The 18,294-nt window shown below is 39.9% G+C and overlaps 2 protein-coding genes across 3 annotated transcripts in view; both read left to right on the forward strand.

The window, feature by feature from the left end:
- The window catches only part of LOC105980410 (aldo-keto reductase family 1 member C4-like), a 293,440-nt gene that overhangs the window by 224,767 nt on the left and 50,379 nt on the right, over positions 1 to 18,294 (forward strand). The window lies entirely within an intron of this gene.
- Positions 1,257 to 18,294, forward strand: part of LOC105980418 (aldo-keto reductase family 1 member C13-like) — a 19,457-nt gene continuing 2,419 nt past the window's right edge. Inside the window, 8 exon segments of the mRNA XM_013009264.1 lie at positions 1,257 to 1,340; positions 5,638 to 5,805; positions 6,834 to 6,950; positions 8,073 to 8,150; positions 8,797 to 8,923; positions 15,657 to 15,762; positions 16,440 to 16,605; positions 17,488 to 17,570. Of these exon segments, the coding sequence (XP_012864718.1) occupies positions 1,257 to 1,340; positions 5,638 to 5,805; positions 6,834 to 6,950; positions 8,073 to 8,150; positions 8,797 to 8,923; positions 15,657 to 15,762; positions 16,440 to 16,605; positions 17,488 to 17,570 (929 nt within the window).

Here is an 18,294-nt window from a genome sequence, read left to right on the forward strand (position 1 = left end):
TCCTTTTACATAAACTTTTGTCATTCATGTTTTTATGCACTTGAATAAACTTGTATCAAGTTTAAAACTTGTAGAGTAAGTTGAGTGGGTATATACTTATATTGTGACAATTTTCATTTCAACAAATTAGCTTAATCTTCAGAAATTTTGCATGTATTTCTGTGGATGTTGATTCTGGATGATTATGAGTTTGAGGTCAGCCTGGGTAACTAATTCACCAAGAACAAAGAACAACTGGAAACATATATGCACATAATAGCAGAACTCTTAAATATATGAACCTCAAAATGACAGTATTAAAGAGAGAAATAAAAAATACAATAATAAAATATGGAAATTTTAATACCCAGAATTAAACAATGGATTCAACAGCTCATTGGAGTATAAGCAAGATTATAAAAGCCTTGAGCAACAGTATCAACTATTTGTCTCAACAGACAGTTATAGAATATTACTCAACTGAGGTTTGAACCTAGGACCTGGGCAGTCTCCCTGAGCTTTTTCATTCAAGGATTACTGCTCTGCCACTTTGAACCATAGCTCTACTTCCAGTATAGTGTTAATGTAGATGCTGTTGTGTCTTTTTCTTCTAAATATTGTCATTACAAAGATTTTTATGTTTGTCAAGAACATTGCTGTGTTTTCTGATCATTAAAGTAGGTTTCTGATGACTTAGTAACTACATCAGCCTTCATTTGAATAACTATTTAATGGCAAAGTATTTTAAGTGACTACTCCTTTATGCCCATGGTTAAATACACAAGTATTATTATAGGTGATTTAGAAGGTAAGTTTAATACCCCCCATGCCATTGAATTGAAAGATGTAGAACTACATGTTCAAGTATACTCAAAAAAATATAAATATGCTTAACATTCAAAGAAGCCATCAAAATTTAGCATTATGGTGGCAAAATGTTCATCAAGATTAATTTTAATTAGATAACACCATAACAGAATTGATTACAGTTCCATTTCACATGTGCTTGTTCTTTGTCTATTGATTATTTTTGAATAAGATTCCCTAAGTAGAGCAGTTTGGATTCAAATACACATTGTATCTGCCTCCACTTTCCAAATATTAGTATTACAAGCATAAACTACCATATCTGAATATCGAGAATATTACTTTAACCTCACTGCCTCTTCCAACAATGAATAACTTTTGAATATTTATTTGACAAGCACGGGTTATGCATTATTGACTGCCCTGCAAGAGAAGAAACAGATTGTGCTTAGCCGGAAGACAGACAAACAATGAACTCCAAACACTCCTATGTGACACTAAATGATGGTCACTTCATCCCTGCTCTGGGCTTTGGCACCTGCACACCTGAAGAGGTAAGTCTTCATTTGGTGCATGGTTCAAAGAAAAATAACCTAGGATGAGAAGAAGTTTATCTATGCTATCAACACATTCAATTCTTGCCTGAGTATTTGAACTTACTTGGTTCTCAGTTTGTCTTTTTATTTCCAGGATAGAGCTAAGCCATGTAAACTCCATCAGAGTTGGACTAGTTAATCACAGACCAATTACATTGCATATCATATTTTCCTGCATTTTTGATCTGGTTCTCAGAAGATCACTGTCTCAAATACAAGAATACTGCCTGCTAGGTCACTTGCTTGGATGTTGATTGCATTTGGAGTCTTTCCTCAGTTTATTTCTATAGTACATGAAGAGTTCTAGAAGGCATGATACAAAGAAATCAGAAAAGTTGATGGGGGTAGGAAACAGAATAAAAGATGGAAAGGAACTTTTCTTTGGGTTTGGGGTAGCCTTTAACATCTGATAATAAATATTGGATCCGGGAACAATAGAATTTCAATGTCCTATTTTCACACAGGGTGTGAGAGCATTAACATTTAATTATCTTGTCAATAAAAGAATGGGGGGAGGTAGGTGGAGCACAATTGTTTAGCGGGAAGAATTACATATACCAGAGTTTTTTAAGAAAAAGAAAGCATATACTCTTACAGGAATCAGGAAGTGGGCATCCTGACTCAGAGATCAATTGTGCAGAATTTGTCAGAGCATTAAGAAGTCATAATCATCAATTAATTAGAATGCAAAGGGCAGGATGGAAGGTGTCCACACTGCAATATCCCTTTAAAAAAGAGATTGGCAAGGCTTTAAGCACTGAAGCCTCTGGATGCCCTTTGATGGGAGTGATAATGGCAGGAATGGTAAAGCATGGACTTACTTCTACACTAAACATGATAAAAAGCCGCTTCCTTCCTTTTTGAGAATTGAAGTGAAAAGATTATTTTTCCTTTCTTGGCTTTGGAAGATTGAAACAACAAAGAAAAAGAATGTCTATCAGAGTTGGTAGCTCTGCATTGTATTATGTTCTTTCTGAACAAGACAGAGTAACAGGAAAAGTTTAGTCCTTATATTGTACAAACATGCTCTATAAAGTCCTGTTCATAAAAGTTAAAAACAGCAAATTCTGTCCCTGACCAGGACATGTAATGACTCTCAATGTAATAACAGTCACATAGATACCATTTCTTCTCTAAATATGGATCCTAGAGCATATGGTATGCATTCTTCCTCTCTTTACCCTTCTTGGTCACCCTAATTATCCATTTTCTGATGAATACTGAAATGTAGGCCTGTGTACTGTCTTCTGTCTGAAGCTCCTGTGTGTACAGGCCTTATGGCTCTGCCCTTTGGAAATATTTTTGGATATATGCGTTCCACTCCATTCGTGCTGCTCAGTGGTTTCACTCAGCTAAAGCTGAGCCCCCTGGCCTGGAAAAGAAGGCTGTGCATTATCAACACTTTCTGAAATAAACACAAGGTTGTTTCCCTAAAGATTCTTCCTAACCCTGTCTTTGTCACTTGCATGTTTTTGTTCTCTCTCGCTTTTTTTTCTATTGTCAGTTGTGGGGCTTGAACTTGGGCACTGTCCCTCAGCTCTTCAGCTCAAGGTCAGTGCTCGACCACTTGCATCACATCACCACTTCCAGTTTTCTGGTGGTTTATTGGAGATAGGAGTCTCATGGTCTTTCCTGCCTGGGCTGGCTTTGAACCGTGATCCTCAGATCTCAGCCTCCTGAGTAGCTAGAATTATAGGCATGAGCCACCAGTTTCCAGCTTCTCTCTCACTTTTTATAAATAACCCAAATTGATTTGGCCATAATTGCATAGACAGGGATCAAGAGACCATGGTAGTCATTTTCTCTCAGATTCCAAACTAATCACCATTGTTTTGAGAAGATTGAACATCATATAGAAGATTTAATAAACATGCCCTTTTATCTTTCAGAAAGAATAAATTTTAAGCTTTCATACATGTGTATTTATAATACATATTGTGTGATGACATTACATCATTGACTAATATAGTCATTCTTTTTAAGTATTATTTTAAATCACTTGGTTTTTATAATAATCCATTAATAATTTACCAGTTCCAATCTGAATCCCAATAATTATTCTATTACATCAAATTTTAGCCACCTATTCCAAAATTTAATAAATTTAAGATATTTTCATTTCTGTTCACTTATGCATAATATTCAGTAAGGCTGTGGACTGCAGAAATCAGTTCATAATCACAGTGCATCTTGGTCAATGTTTCTCCACCCACTGCACCTTGCATAGGATGTGGTCACCTTTGTATTTGGACATGTGACCCTGGGCAAACAGGTTTCCCCTCAGCCATCTCTTCTAAGGTGATAAAGTAGAAATTAAAGGAATGTATGGAAAAACATGCATTTTAGTTCTACCTCGATTGAGCAAAAATTAGAAGAAATCCAAAAGTTCCTTCTAGCAAAGCAAAGGATGCAATCCATGTATGTGAGAAATGGTGCCTGTCCAGTAGTGAACTTGGAGGTAAAGGAAGGGAAGTGTCCTGATAGAGCTGCATAGGTCCAAGGGCTCATTAAGAGTGGCCCACGAGACTGAAGAAGGGAAAATACATCCATTATAAGTAGGTCTAGATGGAGGTAGTAATATATGTAATTAATTTTATTGAAATTTTATTGAAGTATATGTATGAATGGAAATGACATGGTGAAATCCTTTACTATGTACAATTCAATATATGCCAATAAAATAACAAAAATTAACTTGCATAAAAATATAGTGATTCCAACTCTCTTCTTATATGTGAAACATTTCTCCCTTTATATTAGTTAATTTCTAGACCAGTAGTACCTATGGTTAATCATTACACAGGAAGTGACACTAACTAACCATTAGGCAGGAGCTAGGATGTAAGTTATTCAGTGTCCTGTGCAGGAAGCAGAAGGAACAATATGAGCTTAGTCAGACAACTGACCAGCCATAAGTTGTAAAGAGCATTGTGTGAAACTAAATGATGGTCATTCATCCCCACATTGGGCCTTGGAATCTACATGCCTGAAGAAGTAAGTTATCCTATGGGGAAATGTTGGAAAGAATTCTAGAATGATTGGGAGTTGAACTGGGCTATCAAGACTTAGCTACTTTTTGTATGAGTGCTGGGGATTCACCTGGTTCTCAGATATTCCAGGTATGCTCACACCTACTTGTATATCTAGATTATTTGAGAATACATTTTTCCATCAGCATTTAATCTGTAAAAAAAAGGAGGTATGGATACATAAAAATGTGTTTGATCTGACATTGCTCTCTAGCCAAGTTGGAATGACAGTCTAGCTCTGGTTGGCTTCTAGGGACTTTGATTTCTTAGCAGCTATTTAAAGATAAAGATGATGAGTGTTCCTAAATGGCTTATATACAAAAGAGGAGTACAGTTTTGCATTGTCTTCTTTTGAGAGATGGATTTGGCAGGTCCTATTAGAGGACTCCATGTAATATGAAAATCTTGTAAAGTTCTCTAACAGATTTAATTACAGACAGAGTTCCCATTTTTGTGAAGGGAGAATTATAGGGAATTCAGCCTGTTTTACTGGAGAAGAATCACAGAAGCTTGCACCAGATTTCTTCTATACTTTTCTTACATTCTTACCCTTTGACCTTTACTTAATGACCTCTTTATATTAATAATGCTGAATTCTGCATGAGGTTCCAGATAATATATGAACATGAATTGTTTCTGGGGTCAACTATATTAATAATTAACCAAGATTTCATGGGTTTTGTAAGCGACTTAGAATGTAAAATTCTTCTTTAGCACAAAGACCCAGAAAATGTGAGTTTGTTCTTGTTGTCCATGTTCAAAAGTAAATGAAGATGTAAATATGTGCTGGGAAGGTGGTTCAGTGTTTGCCTTGCTTGCATGAGGCTCTGGGTTCCATTCCACAGTATCACATTAGCAGAAAAAAGCCAGAAGTGGCGCTGTGGCTCAAGTGGTAGAGCACTAGCCTTGAGCTGAAGAGCTGAGGGACAGCGCCCAGGCCCAGAATTCAGGCCCCAGGACTGGCAAAAAAAAAAAGTATAAATAAGTGTCTGTTCTTTTGAATGTAAGTAATTGGATCTGTAACCTCCAAAACAACATTTGGGGTGTCATTTAGTATCACAGAAAATGGGAATTCAAGGATCAGGGAATGAGGCTTTTGTCAAATATGCCATCTGACTATGATTTGTTGTACAAATCAATTTGGTCTTGTCAACTATCCTCTTGGCTTACTCTGGTATCTAGTGATAACTTCTTTCTCCAAATACTACTTCTTGTTGCTTCCCTAGGTTCCCAAGAGTAAGGCCTTGGAGGCTACCAAGTAAGCTATAGATGCTGGCTTCTGCCATATTGACACTGCTTACACATACCAAGTGGAAGAGGAAGTAGGACAGGCCAGTCGAAACAAGATTGAAGAGGGCATTGTGAAGAGAAAAGATATATTCCTCGCCTCAAAGGTATTGTGTCTACAGTGTGTAAGTGTGCAAATGAATGATGTGATGTAAACAAGAGAAAATTATGTATGAAATTGAAATATCAGTTGGCAAAATGTGCTTATTGGTGCACATTTTATTCTCATTTATTTCCCATACAGGTTATATTATGTAAGTCACTGTAATCCTAGCCACTCAGGAGGCTGAGATCTGAGGATCATGGTTCAAAGCCAGCTTGGGCAGGAAACATGGGGAGACTCTTGTCTCAATTAACCACCAAAGAACCAGAAGTGGAGCTGTGCAAAGAAGCTTGAGCAAAGAAGCTCAGAGACAGTGCTCAGGTCCTATATTCAAACCCAGGACTGATACACTCACACATACACACATAGGCACACAGACACACAAAGCAGCTTACAAAGATAATGACTAGTGACTTTATGTAAATTTATAACATTAAAATGCCTTTATGTCTATGTCCTTAACTCAAAGCATCATTTTTTAGAATGGGCTCAGAGGTGATATAGACTATGCCAAAATTATGACTTTCCTTCTCCCCTTGCTTATTTTCTATATTTTCTTCACATTTAGAAGATCAGTTTTTAACACTCATAAATGTCAAAGAATTGATTTTATCTGGATAGTAAATGATTTTCAGTTAAAATATACTGATTTGTGTAACATGTTGAAATGTTCAAAATGTGTCCCTCCTGCTGTGTAAATATAAAGATGTTAGTTGTTCATGTATTAATAAATGAGAGATGTAGCGCAACAATAAATTTATAATATGAATGAAAAGTAATTCAGAGATTTGAAGTCATTATTACTTGATTAGACACAAAAATTATCTCTTTTAAAATGTATTTCCAATTTCTATAAATTGATTAACAATAACCCAATATGATGGGACTGACTTTGACAGGGTAAATAGAACGAAATCAAAATATAAACATCTGTTTCTTTCCAGTACAGACATGCCAATCATATAAGATATAAATGTCCTTCTTTGGATAATTTATTAAACAAACACAATTTCTATTCTTCAATTTCTGTAGCTTTGGTGTGCTTTCTTTCATCCAGATCTGGTCCAACCTAGCTTGGAAAGATCACTGGCAAACCTCAAACTGGACTATGTTGACCTCTATCTCATGCATTATCTAGTGCCTATGAAGGTAGGCAATGTATGATAAACTTGGTGGGTATGAGCATAATTTCCACAAATGGTTGAGTTAAGCTTCTGACAGGAACTGAAATAAAGTTTATTTGTATGTTTTTCCAACTATGCAAATAAATTAGACAAACATTAATGGATTAAGAGATAGAGACTTCCAGTGTGGCCTATATTTAGAGATTACAGATAACAGCTAGAAATGACTGGGCTTATACAACATTTTCCCCTATAGTTATTAGAGGTTTCTTTATTTGTTTCTCAGCTTTGTCTATTGGTGGTAAATGTGGCTTTGAAACAGTTTAAGTTTCATGGTCATTAGCGATCAGTAGTTTCTCCACGTCTCCCAAGATCAAGGGCTGACTTGCATGCAGCCTACTTTAGCCATCTTTGGTTCCAGTAGGTAAAGAATCTTCATAGTTAAGGCAGGTTCAAGATGGATATCCATTGTTGTTGATGGTCCTTTCCAGAGAATCTTGCACATTTTACTTTAGATGAAACTGTAGTAATAAGCAGAGTTACCTATTTGAAGTAGGAGATTTCAGAAGGTCGGTTGGAATGATTATTTAATAATACTGTATACAGGGGCTGTGAAGGTGGCTCAGTGGTGGAGCGTTTGCCTTGCATGCCTGAGGCTCTGGGTTCGATTCCTCTGAATCAAAGAAGAAAAAAGAAAAAAGCCGGAAGTGGTGCTATGGCTTGAGTGGTAGAGCACTAGCCTTGAGCTGAAGAGCTGACGGACAGTGCCCAGGCCCAGAGTTCAGGCCCCATGACTGGAACCCACCCCCAAATAATAATACTGTATACATAATCTAAATTAGAGAATAGAGTAACTCATTCACCCAAAAATATTTCTAAGAACTTAGTACACAAGCCATTTGGTAGAGCTAAGTATGGGGAGTGAGTGAGGCTCTGCTAGCTTTCTTGTATGTTTAGTGACTCTTTCCCTCTCATACATGGAGAAGTATTGCATGGGTAACAAATGTGTGATTGATTAGGCTGATATAATTACTTCTTTTTAAAAAATAAGTTTTTATTGTGAAAATACTGTACAGAGGGATTACAGTTACATAATCAAGTAATGAGAAAATTTCTTATCCAACATTGTTGCCTGCTTCTTTTCTAGCAAGGGGATGACCTTTTTCCAACCGATGAACATGGGAAGCCAATATTGCACACAGTGGATTTCTGTGCCATGTGGGAGGTGAGTGAGTATTTGAAAGAAAGGCAACAGAGGAAGCTAGAATAGGAGAGCTGGGTGGTATGTCTATGTCAGAGAATGGGGTACATTACGTTGGCTGTGGACATTCATTAGGTTTATGAGGATGTTATAATGGAGCAGTGGATGAATGCCTTGATGGAAAACTATAGAGAAAAACAGAGAGAAGCAGAATCGAAGGCAATAGGAATAGACATCTTTGTCTTCCTGTGTAGTAATGTCTTCAATTCTACAATAAGGACCCAGAAATTCCTTTTCTGGCTGCCATTACATCTTTTGTTATTATCTTTAAAGTTTCTCCTCTGCAAATCAATTCTAATGAGTTTAATTATCATTTCTAGCAATTGAGGGTAGTGGAGTTCTGGTTTTGTTTTGTTTGGTTTTTATTTTGAATTTTTTGGCAACACTGGGAAATCAAACACAGAGCCAAGGTAACCTCAGTTTCTCTACCACTGAGCACCACGTCTGGCTTTTTCTGTTTATGTGGTGCTGAGAATCAAACCCAGGGCCCCCTGCATGCAAGGCAAGCACTCTACCTCTGAGCCACCTTCCCAGTCCTGACTGTATTCTTTTGAACAGTTCCATCTTGCATTTCTGTTGATGTATGTCTTCACTTCCACGTGCTCTGCAGGCCATGGAAAAGTGTAAGGATGCAGCGTTGGCCAAATCCATCGGAGTGTCCAACTTCAATCACAGGCAGCTGGAGTGGATCCTGAACAAGCCAGGACTCAAGCACAAACCTGTCTGCAATCAGTTGAGCTGTCATAGCCTCTTTTTTATTTCATTTTCATATTTCTTTCTTCGTTTAAGGTTTTTTTTAATATTTGACTTTTCAGTTGATCTCATTTGATTGGAAGGAAAGATTCTAACACCAATGTCTTTGTCTCAGAGAATATAGAAGTCTCTCAATGGTGTCTCTGACTATTAAGTCTTTGTTTAAATGAGAGCACCCATTAGTGTCTAGTGAATGCAGAATCTGGACATATATCTAGAATGCAGCATTTTTTAAGCACACTTGAGTTTGGAAGAATGGTAAAATATTGGGCTACAATATTGGATTACAGTGAATGGGATAAGTCTAATATTGTCTGAAAAGATTGGGCTGATATTAAAGATATAGTGAACTCTTGATAGACATTGGTAAGGGCTTGCGTGGACTTTCAATGCTTATGTCTTCATTTTGGCTTACATGGATTTTGGTACACCTACATTGAAAAGAAAGTGGAACCTGTGAAAGCTGTCCATGTTAGTCTGCTCATGCCATCTGTTTAAAGTGACACTAAAGGTAGAAGTAATGCATTCTGAGGAACTTACAGCAGAACACAGAGCTGACTCAATGTCTGAAAATCCTTTAGCATTTTTTTGCTTTCTGACCTCAGATTTTTCAAGAATAGGTCTTCTGTGTCTGGTTCCGTAGGTAATTTTATTTTTTAATCTTTCTATTCATATGTAAACATCTTTGATTTAAAAATAAAAATATCCCTTAAGTCTTTATATACTTATTGATGCACTATGAATTTCCAAAAATATTAGAATGTTAACAGAGGTATATTAGACTTCCCTAATATTTGCCACTAAATATATCTATCATTTAGAATAACTGATAGCTTGATACAAAATATTCATGTTCTCAATCCTGTATCAAAAATAATATGCTGGTGAGTCTACAATCAAATCAGTAATATTTTGCTGAATCTCTTTGGAGCAAATAGTAGACATAATTCTTCCATATGGGCAGTTTTCATGTATGTATGTCCTAGAAATAAAGAGTTCCCTCACATAAACTTCCATTATTCTACCCCAAGACATGTTGGGTCTTCCTCCAGCCCATGAAAGACAGAATCTGAGGAAAGGTCAGTGTGGCACTGGCCCGTTCCCCAGCCTCCCTCAGCCCAGGAGACAATCAGACACAGCAGGGAACCAAATGAAGGAGAAATAAAACTTGTTTATTAACAGATAGCAGCCCTTTTTACAGCCAAGAAAGAGCGGGTGGCATGGCAGGGGAGCAACCAATCACTGTCAAGGTCACACCCTATCATGTACCTAAGCTTCCATAGGCTGGTTAAGCACTGAATGTAAGAGAAATTGGGCTCAGCCCACTCTACTCCCTCTCAGTGCCATCTTTGCTGTTCATGTGCTCTACAGTAAATCGGGCTCTGCCCACTCAACTCCCTCTCAGCACCATCTTTGCTGCCTGTGTTCCCCCACAGATTCCCCCCCCCCTTTTTTTGTTTTAATGGCAGACCCACCTCCCAGTTAGTTATCCTTTTCCTTCCTCTGTAAAGGTTGTTTTAACAGGATTACATTGATAAGGATAGCATTGGCTACGCAGGGGGTTCAAGGCAAGTCTGGGGGTCGAGATTCGCCAGACTAGGATAGGGAGGGCCCTTGTGCATGATTCAAGAGCCTGTCCCAGTTACCTCACATCCCCACCTAGCACAGTAATAAACATCAGTCCCACCACAGTTAGAAATGTCCGAAGCAGTTCAATTAATTTCTGGGCACCTGGTGTCTTTTAAGTAAGTCAGTTCCTTGTACGTGCCTTTAAGCTAGCACAGGAGTCAAGATGACCTTTGAGCTCCCAATGTCTCCCAACATTGTCTCCCCCATCTTTGTTTAAAGAAGCAAACCCCCCTGTCTTAGCTTGGGTGGATTGCCTTGTCTGCCTTACCCGTCATCGGGAACTTCTTCAGAGTGAAGCTGAAGGCCCTGTCTTAGGTTGGTCAGATTGACACCCCCTCTTACCCGTCTCTGGTTGCGATTGGGGGGGGGGGAGGGGAGAGTGAGGGAAATTCATTCATTTGGAGGTTGATCTTATGTAACTGGCTGGCTAAGCTCACAAGAGTTTTGCAGTGCAGGTATAATGCAAGGAACGCATAGAAAAAACCATCAGCAAAAGCATTACCAGGCCAGGAAATGTCATTACTAATTAACATTAGTCAAGGATGGGAGCAGTCTTTGCCACTTCAGAGTCCAGAGGTGGGGCTTGTTCTAATCCAGCTATTTGCCTGTGGGGTTGGAAAAGATCTAAACATAACAAAAGGTGGTTGTTTAACAATAAGTATGGATTCAATGTCACTATACAAGCAATTAGTAAAAGAACAATTAAAGCAGGTAACATTAAAAATAATTAACTCTTATAAAATATTAAATAGTCCATAGGGTGTTGATCAAAAATGAAGGTCAGGCCACCAGGTCGAAGGGACAGCTTCTCTTGTGGTGCTCTTGACGATTTCTGCATTGCCAGCGCTGATTACTGCCTAGGTCACCCGTTGAGGTTGATGCAGATTCCATAGGGACATTGCCAGGACAGGAAGGGTCAGGACAGTCAACAGCTGGAGTATGGACATCTGCAATTGTTAGAGAACACAAGAGCTTCTCAAGGGCTGGTTGCCCTTGGGGATGGTTAGTAGTTATCTTTCTGGCTTTTCTCTTTTAAACACAAGCCTCAGCCATGTTCGTTTTTCTTTCCTTGTTGGTTAGTTTATCCTTGGGCATCTTCCTGTATAGAGGAGATGGGTAAAAACTTAAGGTTCCTGGCAGGGATCCAAATGGGAGCAGACTCCTCTATGGGGAAAACGCATCCAAATCCCCTGCCCATAGTAACTAGGGGGTCAGGTCCTCTCCATTGTTGTGTCAGGGGGGTCTTTCCACCTGACTTTCACTTGGGGCTTAGGATTTAGCTGTCCCAAGTGGTTCTGAAATCTGGATTCAGTTGCTCCTTTTGAAAAATTTAAAATGTTAGAAAAAACCAATCTTAAATATCAATCACAACCAAGGTATATTCAGGGCATGCCTCTTAGGGGTGTTCCTACTAACTCCATCCTTTCATTTAGGTCTTGGAGCATAAGCCAAGCCCTGGAGGCCTTTTGAATAACAAATACAGGTGTGTTAGGTTTTGTCAATGGCCACTGTTCCACCCAGATTGGGCTTCCCAGCTTCTACCTAATGGGAGGTACTGGGGGGGGGGTGAGAGGGGGGCAGTGGCCTTTAGGATTGGGGGTGCACCTGAGCAGGTCCCCTATGTTCTTCTCTGTAATTATGAAAATTAAAAAAATCCTTTTCCTTAACTCCCTTTGGATCCTGTTTAAGACTTTGTGCTTCTTCCCCATCCAGGATATCATCATAGGATGCTCGATGGTCTGTAGTGAAAACGGCATCCTTTTTCTTAGCATGTCTTGCCCTAGTAAATTGGCAGTGAGGTTCTTTGCCACTAAAGGGCGTATCTTTCCCTGTTCTCGATCTGGGCTAGTCCATGTCATAAGGGCAACTGTCTCTTTGGACTGGGAGTTGCCCCTTACTCCCAATATCGGGGGCCCAGGTGCAAGCTTCCAGTCCAAGGGCACTTCCTCCTCCCTGAGTATGGTTTGATCTGCCCCAGTGTCAATTGAGCAGTGAAACCTTTTTCCGCCTATGAGAATACTCATTTTAGGGCAGAGTTCCACCAGGGGGACAGTGCAATGGGCCTAGGTCGCCCTGCCACGAGGCTGCCTGGGACTCTCAGCAGAGGGGGTTTCTCCTTGAGTTAATGGGGCTGGAGGATGCCCCTCCCCAAGTTTAAAGACTTCCCATCTAAATCAAACTTGTATCCCTCCCTGCCCCTGGGGCAGGGTGTAGGGGGCGGTGTGCCCCCAGGTCAGTTGGCTGGGGATTGCTGTAAACAGTCCCCCTTAAAGTACTCCTCCTGCCTGCATTTAAAACAAGTCCCTCTCCCCGATGGTCTTGGGGTTCCTTGGCCCTGGACTGCCAGCGCCTGAGTAATAGTCTCAGTAATTGTAGACATCTGAGACTGTAAAGTTAAGCTAGTGATTGGGACTGGTGCTGTTGCGTTCCCACATCCTGCAAGGCCACCACCCATCTGCTCAGGGAACTCTCTCTCAATCCTGAGCAGGCCATGTGGGTGGTCTGCATTCATCCCTTCCCAAACTAGCAGCTTTACAAACTGATCTCGGAGGTTCCCTGCTGGCAGCTTGCGGTGAATGCTCTGTAGGACTGCTCTATGAAATCAGGTAGAGGCTCACCAGGCTTTTGTCTCACCCCTGCTATGGGGGACTCAGTAGGCCCATCATCCAGTTCGTACCATGAGGCAAGTCCTGCCTGCCTCCCCTGGTCACAGTACGGGCCAGGTATTGTAGCCTGTTGGATGCCAGTGGAGCACCCTTCCCCTGTCCCTGCTAACATGGCATAAGTAATAGGTATCACGGGTTGAGCCTGCCGGTTATTCTCCGCTCCCACTCTGCATTCCTCCTTAAAGAAAGCACACCATTTAATAAACTGAGAACTAGTAAGGACGGCTTTGGCCACATCCAGCCAGTCCTTAGGGACACATGGGTGATAAGCAATGTCCTGTAATAGGGTCTGGGCCCAAGGAGAGTTTGGGCCATCCTCTGCCACTGCCTTGTGGAGCTCTTTAAGATCCTTAGCTTCCCATGGATACCATTCCAAGGGCCTGTTAGCCCCTGGTGCCAGATTGACCGGATATGCTTGGGGAAGCGAATCCTGTGGCCTAGAGTCTGGGCTCTCGGGTGGCCCTTCCTTTCCAGGGTAGGTCTATGAGTAGGTTACTTCCCCAGCCCTTGGCCCCTCCATGGGGTAGGGGTCTGGGTCTTGCAAGTCCCTCTTGCAGGTCTTGTAGGGCGCTGTACCTCCCCTCCAATCAGGGGAATAGGAAGGGAGCCTACGACAGTCAGGATCACCTGAGTCAGAGGGGGTAAATTTCACTCTCATTTTGACTTCCACTGTGCATGTTTCAGTGTGCTCTCGGTCGAATTTGACCTGTTCCTTTTCCTTCTCACTTCCCGAGTCCTCCTGTACTCCTTCTAGGCCTAATGTTGCCTCCTCCTCCTTCTTCTGCGATTTAGTATTAGCCATACTAAGGGTTTCACATACCCAGAGAGACCGCTTAGCCTTGGCTGGTATCATCTTTTCTTGCCCCACATTGGGCACCAGATGTTGGGTCTTTGTCTGTCCCATGAAAGATGTACAGGGTCCATTCCCCAGCCTCCCTCAGCCCAGGAGACAATCAGACACAGCCTGGAGCAAAATCAAGCAGGAAGAAAACTCCTTTACTAACAGAGAGCAGCCCTTTTTAAAGCCAAAAAAGAGCTGGCAGGGGAGGAAGAGGAACCAATCACTGTCAAAGTCACACCCTATCATGCACTTAAGCTTTCACAGGCTGGTTACACACTGAAGGTAAGGTAAATTGGGCTCAGCTCACTCTACTCCTTCTCAGCCCAATCTCTGCTGCCTGTGTTCCCCACAAAGATATTCATGGGAATTTCATCTCAACATCTAAATCCAGTATGTATTCTAATTTCCCAGTTCTTTTCTTTTGTCAGGCTCCAATTTTTTTTCCACATGCTCTTTCTTGCCTGTCACAATTCTAACACTCTTTGAACCTGAAATACTCACCAAACCCTCTTGTCTGACAGAATTATTTATGTTTTTGTGTCAATTTCTATCAAGTAGGTATGAAAGTTGATACTGTGCTGTATTTTTCAAATAGATCCATCTAGCGAGCATGCCATTCTTGTAATAGTAAATATGTTTATTTTCATCACTTGGTTAGAATTCCTGGCCACACCTCTTTGTAAATGCATGATTTCCCATATTGCAATCATGTTATAAATATTTTAATAGTCTTTGCTTTTTAGTCAAACCTTCCATCTAAAGGAAAATGTTCACACAATTCTTGAGTTTCCATCAATGATTGTTTGGAAAATTATAGTTTGGAGATTTGTGGTTATTTTTTTAAATTATTCTGTTTACTTATCTTAGAATACAAAAGCTTTTACTCCTCACCAGGATAAACTACCATTATTCCTGGGACAGAAGGATCCTGATTAACCTTCCTCTTCAAAACAATGCTCTGATAAGGATTTGATCCAATGCTCTGATAAGGAATTGATTATTTTCCACAGCAGGGAGAAATAGTTTTGTCCCTTCTTTTTGTTGCTTTAGATCTATTTTTACAGTCTCATGAATATTTATTGACTGTATTGGTAGCATGGATTTTACTCATTACTGTTTCTAACATATAACCTTGACTAAATGTCACCAGAAGAATTCTACTGAGCTGTTGTTTTGGTCCTCAGACTTGTTATTGTGAATCACTCACCACATTCAAATTTCTTGCAAGTATTTTAGAAGCATTTCCTTTGGCTTGTTTCCTGACTAGAATTTCTTATATCTTCCATATGATAAGAACTTACCTGGTTACAAAGAGGTAATTGTGTTTAGTATTAATAATGTGGTCCACAAAACTGAGTTACTCAAGAAAATTACTTTAAAAAGCATACTCTGGTAATAGAGATATAAAATTGATTCTTATAACAAGAAAGTCACTTCATCTTGGTCATTTTAACTCAGATTTAATGTTCCATGTGTTTTCATTGTTCAGCTTTATTTAATTTTTTTAAACATTTCTCCTTTATGTCACCACTGGGTTCACACGTAATGTGATAGTATTGTGTCTTATTCGTTTGTAGGTAGAGTGCCATCCATATCTCAACCAGGGAAAGCTGCTGGATTTCTGCAAGTCAAAGGATATTGTTCTGGTGGCCTATGGTGCTCTGGGAACTCAAAGATACAAACGATGGTAATAAGTCCAGCAGGAAGTTTGCTTAGAATGCTACTGTAGAAGAGGTATCTTTAGTCCCATAGGCCTGCTTTCCTGTTATATGGGTTGTGGGGCTTGAACTCAGGGTCTGGGTGCTGTCACAGCTTCACTTCTGGTTTTCTGGTGCTTAATTGGAAATAAGAGTCTCATGGAGGGGTGAGGGCTGGAATGGTGGCTCAATGGTAGTGCACTTGCCTTGCATGAATGAGACCAGGGTTCGATTCCTCAGCACCACATAATCAAAAAGAAAAAAGCCAGAAGTGGCGCTGTGGCTCAAGTGGTAGAGTGCTAGCCTTGAGCTGAGGAGCTAAGGGACAGCGCCCAGGCTCAGAATTCAGGCCCCATGATTGGACCCCCCCCCCAAAAAAAAAATCCAGGCAGGGCTTTCCCACCTGAATTGGCTTCAAACCAAGACCTTCAGATCTTAGCCTCCTGAGTAGCTAGGATTACAGGCCTGAGCCACCAGACCCCAGCTTAGCCTCAGCTCTTTAAAGTACATTCTGAACTGGCTCAGGGGAAAATTTGTATTTAAATGTACTCCTTTTGCTAAGCTAGTACTTCTGGTCTAAAATGGGCACTCAAGTGCATTCTGGAAATCTCCTAACAAAACTGAGTACTCAGCCTCTGGAGTTCAGCACTTCTGTCTCTCTTTCCAGGGTGGACCAGAGCTCCCCAGTTCTCTTGAATGATCCAGTTCTTGGTGCTTTAGCAAAAAAGTACAATAAGAGTGCAGCTCTGATTGCTCTTTGCTACCAGGTGCAAGTAGGGGTTGTGACCCTGGCTCAGAGTTTCAAAGAACAGGAGATGAAAGAGAATGTGCAGGTAATAAGGGTGTTGTTGCCATCAGGGCTCCTGTTTATTCCTCTTCACATGAATCCTCTGAACACATTTCTGGATCAAATGGTTGTTTCTTGTATTTCTTATGCCCTTGAGATTCCCAGTGCTCTTGAAAATTCTTATTGGCTTATCAGTGCTAGAACTTCAGTCCTGCTGTTCCAAGTAGAAAAATATTTCCTTTGTGTTATTGAAGAGTGTCTTAAGTATCTTTGACAGATTATCCTGTTACACTTAGAATAACTTTGCTAAAGTCTTCCCAGAATAAGTCCATTTTGCTCTAATATCTAAGTTTTAGAAAAATTCTGAAATATTAATCTAATTCCATTTCAGAGATTATTTTTCTGGTCTCTGCTTCTGTCCATGTCCTCTTTCTTTTGCCCAATCTCTCTCTCACACACACACATACATACATACATTCAGAATACATTCATATGTAAACACACATACACCACATTATGTAGCAACTCCTAAAATGTGTTTTGTTCTTTAAGTGTTCCAAATTTATTCAGGTCCTTTTTCCTTTTAAAATGATATAATTAGCAATTGGACAATGCCTGATTTCAATTATGTTGAAAAGATTCTTCATTTAACTGTTCATTGATTAATATGGAAATCTAACTATCCATTAAAATATTTGAATTGTGTTGTTTCAAATCTTGCTGTTGATTCTTCGGTAACTTCTATAGCTTCATATTCTATTCGAAGTTATATTCTATAACTTCATTTGTATATGGTATCTCATGTTTTAATATAATTATGCTTTCAAGAAATTTGTCCAATGTTTTAAATGCTGGCTTTTAAATCTGATTTACTTGGATAGTCAATGTACCATATAAATATTTAAAAATTTTTCTACTTGTGTGATAGGTTTTTGGATTCCAGTTATCTTTAGAAGACATGAAAATGATAGATGGCCTGAATAGAAATTTCAGATATCTTCCCGCTGAGTTGTAAGTAACTTTATTATTTTATATTAAGCTTCAACTTATTTTAGCATCAAATCTCATCCTTCCTTATTAGAAGTCAAATGTTGCATTTGCTTCACCAGTGGTTCCCTAGTGGGAGTTAATGGAACATTTGTTTTTGAGTTTCGGGAACTAGGAATATCTCAGTGCAGAAGATAATGACATTATTGCGAAAACTGAAATGAAAGCAAGTGAATGCTGTTTCTATCATTGGAGGAAACTTATAGTCATCAAAAATGTTTTCCAAGCTGGGCGCCAGTGGCTCACACCTGTAATCCTAGCTTCTCCGGAGGCTGAGATCTGAGGATCAAAGCCAGCCTGGGGAAGAAAAGTCCATGAGACTCTTACCTCCCATGAACCACTAGAAAACTGGAGTGCTGCTGTAGATCAAATGGAAGAGCATCGCCTTGAGCTGAAGAGCTGAGGGACAGCACCCAGGCCCAGAGTTCAAGCCCCACAACTGACCAAAAATATAAAAAGAAAAAAGAAAAGTCTTCCAAACTAGGCTCTGGTGGCTCAGGCTTGTAATCCTAGCTACTCAGGAGGCTGAGATCTGAGGACCATGGCTCAAAGCTAGCCCAGGCAGAAAAGCCTCGTGAGACTCTTTTTTTTTTTTAATTTAATTTTATTTTATTTGTGAACATACTGTACAGAGGGGTTACAATTACATGGGCAGGATAATGCATACATTTCTTACCAAGCATTGCAG

Source organism: Dipodomys ordii, unplaced genomic scaffold (genome assembly GCF_000151885.1).
Source record: "Dipodomys ordii isolate 6190 unplaced genomic scaffold, Dord_2.0 Scaffold9, whole genome shotgun sequence".
Lineage (NCBI taxonomy): Eukaryota > Metazoa > Chordata > Mammalia > Rodentia > Heteromyidae > Dipodomys > Dipodomys ordii.